Below are 10,042 nucleotides of genomic sequence, written 5' to 3'. Positions count from 1 at the left end.
CTCCCGCCGGGTGAAGCAACAACCTCTGCAGGCCAGGAAGCGAGCTGTGGTATTGTGCTGCATGGTATCTGCACAGAGCTGCCTGCTCGAGAGCGAGCTGAAGAGGAGCGGGAGAGCTGGCATCGAGATGCTCGAAATCTTTGGGAGCAGCTAATTAGGACTAATTCCGCGGAGTAGAGGGAACGAAGCTCTCCGGGCTGACTGGCAAGGAAGAGAACATGACTGGATTTCTGTTCCCGCTCACCGGCTTTTGAGTTTCTGCAAGTAAGTGCTGGTTACTTTCTCGCCTGGCAAACTTGGGTGCCTGCATCTAAACCAGGGGCTGGAAATAGCTTTAATCCACGCTGCAGCCCCGGCTGAGATGCTGCTGCGGCTAGCTGGACTCGACAGGCAGGCTTCATATTTTTAATGCTTCGGAGTTGAAGCGTTGGCCGGGTAAAACTTTGAGCCAGCTGCGGGGAACTCGGCAGGCTTGGTGCAGCTTAATGGTTTGTCGCTCTGGTAGCATCTGGGCTCGGAAAGGAAGCAAAGGGCTCGAACGAGGCAGCAATGCTGGGATCCCAGGGCTCAAATCCTGGGGCTGAGGGGGAGCAGAGCACTTCCATGGCGAATGAGTTGTTTAGTTCAGGAGTTATGGGATGGTTTTTATTATTTTTTTTCTCCAAAAAAAGGAAAATCAGCTACTTTGTAGGGAGGGAAGCTTAGAGCTTTTGCTTGCATCCGGAAGAGCTCTTTGGGGGGGAAATGCTGAGCTCCTGGCTGCAGGTGGGGTCTACAGAGGCTTGAGAGAGTGCGATCGCTGAAACGCTGCCTTCGGTTCATCTGAAATTATGTCAAACCGTGCTGAATTTGTGGCAAGCAAACCACAGAGGTAGGCAGGCGATTCTGGAGAGAAAAAAAAAAAACAACAACCTGCATCTCCTGCCTGCCCTCGTACTGCCTACTGGAACCTGGCTTCCTCCCACTGCAGCACCGAGGTCGTGGCGGAGCTGGGGTCCTGCTGAGGCTCAGCTCTGCAGAAAATCCTCGTGCTTCCAGCGGTCACACGAGGCTGGGAAGGAAGGAGAACGCTGAAACGATCTCAGCCTCAACCGAAGCCACACGGCCTGGACAGAAGGGTCACTTGCCGGAAGGTTTTAGGATGATTTTTTTCTCAAAAGCCAGTCCAGCAGATCAGTAGCGGTCGGGACTTAGAGGAGTTCGTCCAAGTTTTGTGAGGTTTGGGTCTGAAATAGCCTTTTGGGTTTAGAAACAGCCGTTGGGCCTCTCTGCATGAAATGCCTCAGCAGGTGCTCGGCTGTGAAACCTCCTCAGAGCCTGCCTCTCCCGCAGAAACACAAGTGAAGGGAGTGAAACCTTGTGCCTGCTCCTCACTTGAAATATTTTTAAGATCTACTGATCGCATCCCATGATCTCGGGCAGGTTAAGCATCGGTGAGTAACTGCTACGAGGCTTTCACTTCGTAATTGGAAAAAAAAAAACCAACAACACCCTAAAATCTACTTCTGCTTCTCGAGCCTTTTTTCAGTACAAGTCCCCAGGGTACCAAGGCTGTGTCAGCTGCAGCCTTGGCCACCATCACAGGTGGAAATCGGCTCCGAATGTTTGTCCTGCTTCCCTGCAAATACGCTCGCAGTGGTTTCTTGGACTGCCCTTCCCCTTGCGCCGAGCATCGCACGCGCTCTTATCAGGCTAGATGGATCGCTGTGGGCAGCAGAACTTTGAATTTTCTAGGAAATTTAATTTCTTGGTCACGAAGCCCAGCGAAGAAACAAACGAACTCGCACGTCCTGCAGTCACGAGCCCACTTCGTGCTCAGCTGTCACGAAATGGAGCCGGGCCTCCTCGGGGCGCCGCGGGTCGCACCCAAGGACCTGCTGCCATCAAAACCATCTGGGCCCGTGGAGCCAGCGCCTTGCGAAACGCCGTCTGCCGAGTCTCTTGCCCCAAAGAATGGCCCCGGGACGTGGAGATTCACGGCTTTATTGGCAGGAAATTCAGTTGCACGTTTCAGGAGCGCTGTCGAAATCCTCGGCTGGCGAACCTGCTCGGTCTCGTCTCAGCAGCCTGGGTCGGGCACTGGGTTTTCCAGCGTCGGGGCTCCGGTTTGTAATTCTGGGGGAACCCACACATTGTCCCCAAAGTGCCTTCTCCCAGTGACTGCTGAACCTGAATGTGCCGGAGACGTTTTCTTAGGTCGGCAGCTCGAGAGCAACCCCAGACCCTCCTGCACAAAGCCGAGGCTTGGCAAAGTAGGTCAGGAGAATTTCTCCGCGTTAACCCCGGCTCAGGAAGCATCCTCGTGTTTGAACCTGAAAATTTCAAGGCTGGAAAACCCAGCTGCTGTGGGACCGGCTGTCCCCGCGTGTGCTTTCCTCGGCCTTCAAAGTTCACGCTTCGACTCCGATTTGCCGTCAGCCTCCGGCCCTTGCACCTCGTTGTAATTTTGTCCGCCCAGCTTGGGAGCCTGCTCTTCCCTCCTGCCCTGGGTGCAGCTCCTTTGGCAGCCTGTGATCCTGTGGCTGTAATGAGCCAAACGAGTTCAGCCAGGATTGTCTCCAGCGCCTGCCTGTGTGGCAGGTAATCCGAATAATGTATGCTCAGACAGAAAAGCCGTGTTGTCTAATTAAAACGTCGTTGAGCAGAGAGCAGGGTTTCCTTCCCAGCTCTGATCTAAGCCAGTCTGTCCAGCCCGGTTGGTCCCCTCCACGTCTCTGTCTCCGTTTCTGCATTGAAATAATTGCTCTCCAGGGGTTAAGGCTGCGAAGTCGGCGAAGTTTCCAAAGGTGTGGGAAGTTCTCAGATAAAAAGGGCCGAGACTTGCCCGTTTATCTGGGTAAAGGCGCACCCAACGTGCTCGTGTGTGGCACCAGGAGCACGGGGGTGAGATGTGTCCCTTGGTGGGGGCAAATCTCAGCTCCTGAGGTCCTTCCCTGGCCCGTGATGCTCTCGGGGGATGAGTGGCACATCTTGGGGAGAGGAGTCTGAGCTTTGGGTGCGTTGAGGATGCCCCTCGGTGCTGGGTTGGGCTCAGCGAGCAGGAGAGGGGCTGAGGGGAGCGCCCGGGCCTGGATCAGCGTTTGGGATTCCTACAAGGGGGCCTGGGCTTCTCGCCAGGCTTTCTCTGATCACTGGGGACAGGATTAAGAAAGGGATGAAGGTAAGAGGCCTGGAGGTGCCCTGTGGGGACCGTGCTGCCCGCCTCCCTGATGGCATCATCTTTGCACCACTTCTTCCTGCGTCTCTCTTTTCACACCGTGCGTTTCCCGATGCTGGCACACGCATCCCTAGGAGTTCACCAGCCCTTTTGGGGGCACAGGGATCAAGGAGCAGCCCCCGCTGCCATTTCTGACATGGGTGCGGGTGACATGGTGGCCGCTTTTGCTCTGGGCTTTGCAGCACACCAACCGCCGAGCAGGGATGGGGACGTTGGGTGTTGTCAATGCTCGGTGAACACCAACGGATGGGTTGAGAGCCCCGCTGGGACGGGTGGGGGCTCCTGGAGGGCTGGGGAGCCTCTGCTCTGCGTGCAGGGCTCCCCGACACCTCCCCACCTCGTGTTCCTGGGTGTTTTCTGCTCCTTTGCAGCCGCAGCAGCGAGCTCAGGGTGCTGGTGCAGGAGGGTGCACGGGGTCTGTGCGAGGAGCTGGCGTGGGCGCGGAGCCGCTGCAGCAGGGGGGTGCCCCGGTGTGTGTCCCCCCCCCGGGATGCAGGGATGAAGCTCTCCCCCGTTCTGGGAAGCCCAATCCTCCCCTTCTCTGTGTCCCCTGGCCCACACCACGACCTGCACCATCCCGGTCATCGCAGCCAGCCTCGGGGGCCCTTGCTGTCCCCGGCGTCTCGGTGACCTCGCCAAATATTTCCCCACTTTTCTGCCCCACCTCCGCGGTCAGTGCCCGGCCCTGGTGTCCCCAGAAAGCCCCGTGGTGCTTCTGGGGCGTCTCCTGCGAGTCTCCAAATTAAGATCCTGGGAGCTTGAGTTCTGCGTTGGTTCTTTTCTAAAAAGAACCAAAATCCAGAGCTTTGCCGTCCAGAAGCAGAGCACCCGCTGTGGGGCGTTTACACCTTGCTGAGCAGAATTGGAACCTCCAGGAAGGCAGCAGCTGGCCAGAAAATGGGGTCCCCAGTGCCTGCTCCCCCCAAACCCCCCCAGATTTTTGGGGAAGCCTCCAGGGAACCGGCTGCTCCGTGGGGCCCCACAAGGATTGGTGGCAGGGCGGTGGGAGCCGCAGCGCAGGACGCGTGGCCCCCACTGGTGTTTTCTCTCCCCAGGGCTCGACCCACGGCGGTTTCGGAAGCGGCCCCCCCATGGCTTTAGTCCACGGCGAGGGGCTGCCGGGACCCCCCCTCCTGCCGGCCCTGCTCGCTGCCCTGGCCCTGCTCGGCCTCCTGGTCTACGTGGGCGCCCTGTGCGCTGCCTGCCGCCGGTACACACCTCACCCCCAACACTGGGGGTGCATTTTGGGGCTGCTTTCCCCCCCCCGGACCCTGGCTACCCACCAAATGGGGGTCCTGCACCCAAAGGAGATGGTCTGGGGGTGAGGCTGTGGCCTCGGGGGAGCCCACGAGGCTGAGCTGCCCGCAGGGAGGTGATGCTGGGGGGTACTCGGGGGGTCCCGGGGTGCTGGTGCCGCACGCTCAGCGGGGTTTGGGATGGAGGTGGAGCTGGGGGGTGGGTTTGGGGGTGCTGCTGCTTGGGGGGGGCTCACGGTGATATCAGGGCTCTGGGTGTCTGCTGCCCAGCCTCCTGCCAGCTCACTCCTGCTTCTCCCACAGCCAGGGCAGGAGGAAGAAGGTCCCTCCGGATGGGGTGAAGCTGGTGGACGAGGTAAGCTGGGGTGGGGTGGGGTGGGGGGCAGGCTTGGAATGAGGGGGGGGCTCCGGGCATCCCAGCCAGAGCCTGATCCCTGCGTGTGTCCCCCCCGCAGTCCCTGCTCAGGCAGACGCAGCTGCGCTCGCTCAGCAAGTCGGACACGAAGCTGCACGAGCTGTACCGGGTGAAGGCCAGGGATGACAGTGAGTGCCCCCAGAGCTCGGGGTTTTGGGGTGGGGGGGACACACCCCACGGTGCCTGCTCCATCCCCGTGCCCCCATCTCCGCTCTCCCCGCAGACCAGCGACCGGCCAGCCTGGATTTCCCCCCACCCTCGGCCCCCCCGGGCTCTGACTCCCTGCACAGCTCCGGGGTCAGCGTCCTCCTGCACCGCGAGCTGCCCCAAATCCCCGTCCCCGAGCCCCCGGCCCCCGACCAGACCTACTCCAACCTGCTCTTCGCCCCACCGCGACGCCCGGCGCAGGACACGGTCTACGAGTGCCTGGCAGTAGGGGGGGGGGAGGACACCCCCATGCTGCCCCCCGTGCCCACGGGGACCCGGGTGTCCCCCCCACAAGCCAGGCGTGGGGCCGGTGACTACGCCTGCGTCCGCAAGGTGAAGAGGACGGCGCCCAGCGAGGAGCAGGATGGGGCCGTGGGGGGGCCCCCTGCAGCCCCACGGTGCTGGGAGGGCGCGGGCAATGCCCCCCCCCAGCTGAAGGTACGGTGCTGAGAGGGGTTCACCGGGTAGGGGGGTGCGGAGCAGCCTCCCCATAATGTCCCTGTCTGGAGAAGGGTAGCCGAAGGCTGCTCTGTGTTAACAGGAGCTTTTTTTTGGGGGGTGGGGGGTGCAGGATGGAGCTGGGGGGGCAGGATGGAGTTGGGATGCAGGGAGCGATGCCCGGGTGCTGCTCCGTGCCCTGCAAAAGGTTCCCAGGTGGTGCACAAAGCAGGGGACCCATGGGTGCCGTCACCCCGCTGGGGGCTGTGCCAGGCACTGGGGGTCCTGGGTGCGGGAATACCCTGGGGGGGGACACCCTGGGGTCATCCCCACCCCCCCCAAAACCACCCTATTCCCTCCGCAGGTGGAGGACATGTACTCCACGGTGTGCAAAGCCACCAAGAAGAAGAGCCAGGGCCCCGCTGCCTCCCCGAGGGCTGCGGGGCAAGGGGGGGCCGGGCAGTTGCCCCCAGCCCAGGAGGAGCCCCCCCAGGCTGGCTGCTGGTCCGCAGCCCCCCTCCCCGAGCCCTGCTACGAATCCATCAACGAAAGGGCCTGGACTGCCCGATCCCGAGGCCCCGACCCGGACTACGAGGCCGTGGACGTGACCTGGAAGAAGCCGACGAAGCGGGACAAGGCGGGGAAGCCCAGTCCCCATGAGAACCTCTATGAAAGCGTTGGCGAAATTTGGGCAGGGGAATCCCGGCGAGCCTCCGGCAGGCCGGCTGCCAACGGGCTGGAGGTGTACATCACCAACCTATAGTACGGATGGACGGACAGACAGACGGACAGATGCCATCGTGGCACACGTCCCCCAGGCTGGGCTCAGCCCCTCTCGGGGCCGGCGGTGGCTCGGTGGGGCCGGGCGTGCTGAGCTCTCTGTATATATTTTACGTTATTTTACGGGATTTTATGTTATTTTACGTTAATTTCCCTCAACCGTCCTTGTCCCGTCCCGCCCTGTGCCTGCGGGTTGGTGTCGGGGTGCCCCAGCCAGGGGAATTTGCAGGGGATGTCTTTTGGGGTTGCTGCTGGCAGGGCTCCGAGCTGGCCCCGTGGTGGATCTGGGCTGCAGGATCAGGCCACCCCACAGCAGGGCTGTGCCCTGAGCGAGGACGGGATGCTTTGCTCCGTCCCCCAGTGCTCCCAGAGCTGTTTTTGGAGGCAGGCAGAAGTGGTGGCTCTGGCTGTGACCATGGTGCGAGGCAGAGGTGGCCGCGGGGTCTGCTTTGGGATGGCCACCCTGCCTCGTGGGCCCAGTGCTGGTGCTTCAGGCACTGCGGTGGTGCCAGGATCACCCCTCCCGCACCAACACTTCGCCTACGGGGCCGGATCCTGCCCTGGCCGTGCCAAAGTCACAGCCCCGGGGCTCTGCCAGCTCCTTTTGCCACCGGGGTGGTGGCACCTCGGGGACCCAAAGGCTGCGGGTCCTGGCACGGGGCGGGATGCCCAGCCGGGCGCCGCGGCGCAGCGGGGAGGAAGGAAACCGTGCGCCCGCCTCCGCCGGCTTCGCCCTCGATCGAAGCAGGCGAGGAGATGAAAAGCGAAAACGCGGCACCAGGAGCCGCAGGCTGGGGACGTTAAACCCCCGGCAGGCGGGGAGGCAGCGGGGTGTTCGTGCCGGGGCTGCGCTAGATGCCAAACCACAGGCCTGTGAGATAGCACGGTTGGCCCCGGCAGCTGCTCCCATCCCCCTGCGAGATGGGGGCCCCGATAGAAAAGGGCACAGGATGGCTCGTGGTGATGCTGCCGCACGTGGGCTCACCCGCCGGCTGCGTCATTTCCCTGTCCCCCTTTTTTTCCAGCCCTTTTTCTCCATCCCCGTTCCCCCGTCTGATTCATCCGAATCCCCTGGGAGCTGCATTTGGGCTGCAGCAGCCCCACACGTGAGCGTCACGTCCTAGTAGGACCAGGGAAAGATGGGACCCACGAGTTTTGGGGTGGTTGGGATGTGGGAATCTCTGCGCTGCCTCCCCAGGAGCGGCAGGCTCCGCACGCACACCAAGGACAGCTTTCGATCGCTCCTGATGAACTCGGGGGCTGAAGCATCCCCCAAACCTGCCCCGGCAGCACCGTGGCAGCCAAAAAAAGCCCCGCTGGCAGGGTGCTGTCACCTCTAAGTCCCATTCAGCCTGGCGTGCTCCCAGTGAAATGCGAGAGCATTTCCCAGTCCTTGGGGCAATGGAATTGGGCCCCACAAAACAGGGTGGCAAACAAAGAATCCCAAAACATCACTTTGGGGTCTGACAGATGGGGTCCCCAGCGTGGTGTCAGGGGGATCGGGCAGGGCTGGCAGCACCGAGCACCCTCCCTGCCCGGGCACAGCTGGGCCCTACAGGCTGCAGGCTCCTGCCCCTCTGCTTGGGGTCCCCATCCCGCTGCAAGGGGACGGTGCTGGGCAGTGCTGTTCCCACAAGGGGGAGCGAGCAGGAGCCCAGCGAGCTGTAGGGAGCTGCAAGCAGGTTGCAAGTAGGTACGGTGCTGGAGTAGGGTGCTGTGCTGCACGCTGTAGGGTGCTGCGTGCTGTAGGGTGCTGCACGCTGCCCTGCACGCTGTAGGGTGCTGTGCTGCACGCTGTAGGGTGCTGCGTGCTGTAGGGTGCTGCACGCTGCCCTGCACGCTGTAGGGTGCTGAGCTGCATGCTGTAGGGTGCTGCACGCTGCCCTGCACACTGTAGGGTGCTGTGCTTCATCTTGTAGGGTGCTGCATGCTGTGCTGCACTGCACGCTTTGCTGCACAGGGTGCACATTTTGTGGTGCTGCACACCGTACTGCACACTATATGGCCCGGCACGCCCCATGCAGCCCGTATGGCTTCACACACCGTATGGTGCAGGCAGCCCCAGGGCTCTGCACCCACAACAGCCCCACACCCGGAGCTGTGCCTGCTGAGTGGCTCCGTACCCTACATACAGCAGGGTGGAGCCTGTAGGGCTCCAAACCCCATTTAGCCTACTCCCATACAACCCTATATCCCGTACAGTTTGCACCCATACAGCCATATATCCTATATAGCCCCATATCTCATACATCCCCATATCCCATACAGTCTGTGCCCATACATCCCGATATCCCATACACCCCCACATCCCATACATCCCCACATCCCATACAGCCCCATATCCCATATATCCTGTGTCCATACACCCTCACATCCCATACACCCCCACATCCCCCACAGCCGCATGCCCCATGGCAGGGGGCCGAGCCCGGTGTGCCAGGAGCGGTGCCCGCGGTGCCACCGGGCGTTGTGCCATTTGGGGTCGGCGGCTTTAACCATTAAACCAGGCCGGGGGACGGCCAGTGGGAGCCCCCACCCCGCTCCCGCTGCCAGAAACCCTAATAACTCATAAACCCTAATAACTCATAACTCAGGGTGCTTGGTTGTTAACTCCCGAGTGCTAACGAGGGCTGTGGGGCCGTGCTGGTCCCGCAGGCTGGGGATGTCCCGAGCCCCCACGGGTGCCCCTCAGCCCCCATCTGTGGTGTGGGGTCCTGTGGGTGCAAGGGGACAGTGGGGCTGGGAACTGGGGGATACTGGGGGGGGACACAGATAAGGAATTTGGGGGAGGGACAGGCGGGGGCCACCCAGGGGTGACCGCACGGACTCTGTCCCGGCCTTCAGGCTGTGGGGCGGAAAATCAAACAGCCCCACAGCGGCCCCTGCCCGCAGCCCTGTGGGTTTTGGGGCAGGAGAGGAGCAGAAGCGGCACCCCAAGGGTGTTGGGGGCCCAAGGACTTCACCCTAAGCACCCCACGCTCCTGGGGCACCCCAAAACACCCCGTGCTCCTGGGGCACCCCAAGCAATGGGGGCACCCCAGGACCCTGTGGGGCCGGGGGCTTTTTGGTGGGGTCTCCCCCAAAGGGGGGGCACCGTAACTCCCAGGGGAGCCCAGCAGCCAGTGGGGCACCCCCATAACTTTTGGGGGACCTTAGCGTTTTTCTGAGGGGGCTACCAGGATATTGGGGAACCCCACAAATTTGGGGGATCCCCTGTAACTGTGGGGTGAGTAATTTGGGGGGGGGTCCATAAATTTGGTCAAACACCATGTGGGGTGGCACAGCTTCAGGGGGAGCCCTGTAAATTATGGGGGACCCTATAGCTAACGGGGGAGCCCTAAGGCTATGAAGGGACTTTTTTTGAGGTCTGGGGGGGTCCTAACTTCGTGGAAGCCCCACAATTTTTTTTGGGGGGGGGGCATAACTTTTTGGGGAACACTATAGCTTATGGGGAGCCCCCCGACTTTGGGTGGCGGGCTACAACTCTGGGGACCCCTTTGGCCTTTAGGGGGCTCTGCAGGCTTCCCTCAGAGTTTGCAGAAGCTTTATTTTGGGGGGGGGGCACAACTTTTTGGGGAACACTTTAGGTTATGGGGCACTTTGCGCGGGAGGGGTCGGCAATCCCTTGGGGTCGCCCCGTGCTTTGGGGACGGCACAACTTGGGTGTAGCTCGGTGTGTGTGTGGGGGAACCGCTTTATTTGGCGGGGGGGGAACGGTACTTTTGGGGA

At 61.7% G+C, this 10,042-nt stretch overlaps 1 protein-coding gene across 1 annotated transcript; it reads left to right on the top strand.

Annotated features, from left to right (window-relative positions):
* Window positions 1–4,308: 4,308 nt before the first annotated feature.
* Window positions 4,309–6,296, top strand: LIME1 (Lck interacting transmembrane adaptor 1; the record flags this gene model as incomplete). The annotated part of the gene is made up of 5 exons (XM_084296461.1): window positions 4,309–4,427; window positions 4,777–4,828; window positions 4,929–5,016; window positions 5,112–5,533; window positions 5,898–6,296. The coding sequence occupies 5 exons, from the start codon at window positions 4,309–4,311 to the stop codon at window positions 6,294–6,296; spliced, it is 1,080 nt and encodes a 359-aa protein (XP_084152587.1).
* Window positions 6,297–10,042: the final 3,746 nt, after the last annotated feature.

This window comes from Netta rufina (genome assembly GCF_964035555.1).
Source record: "Netta rufina genome assembly, chromosome: 16".
Classification (NCBI taxonomy): domain Eukaryota; kingdom Metazoa; phylum Chordata; class Aves; order Anseriformes; family Anatidae; genus Netta; species Netta rufina.
Note: the sequence above shows the minus strand (reverse complement) of the source record. Positions and strands in the feature narration are given on the sequence as shown.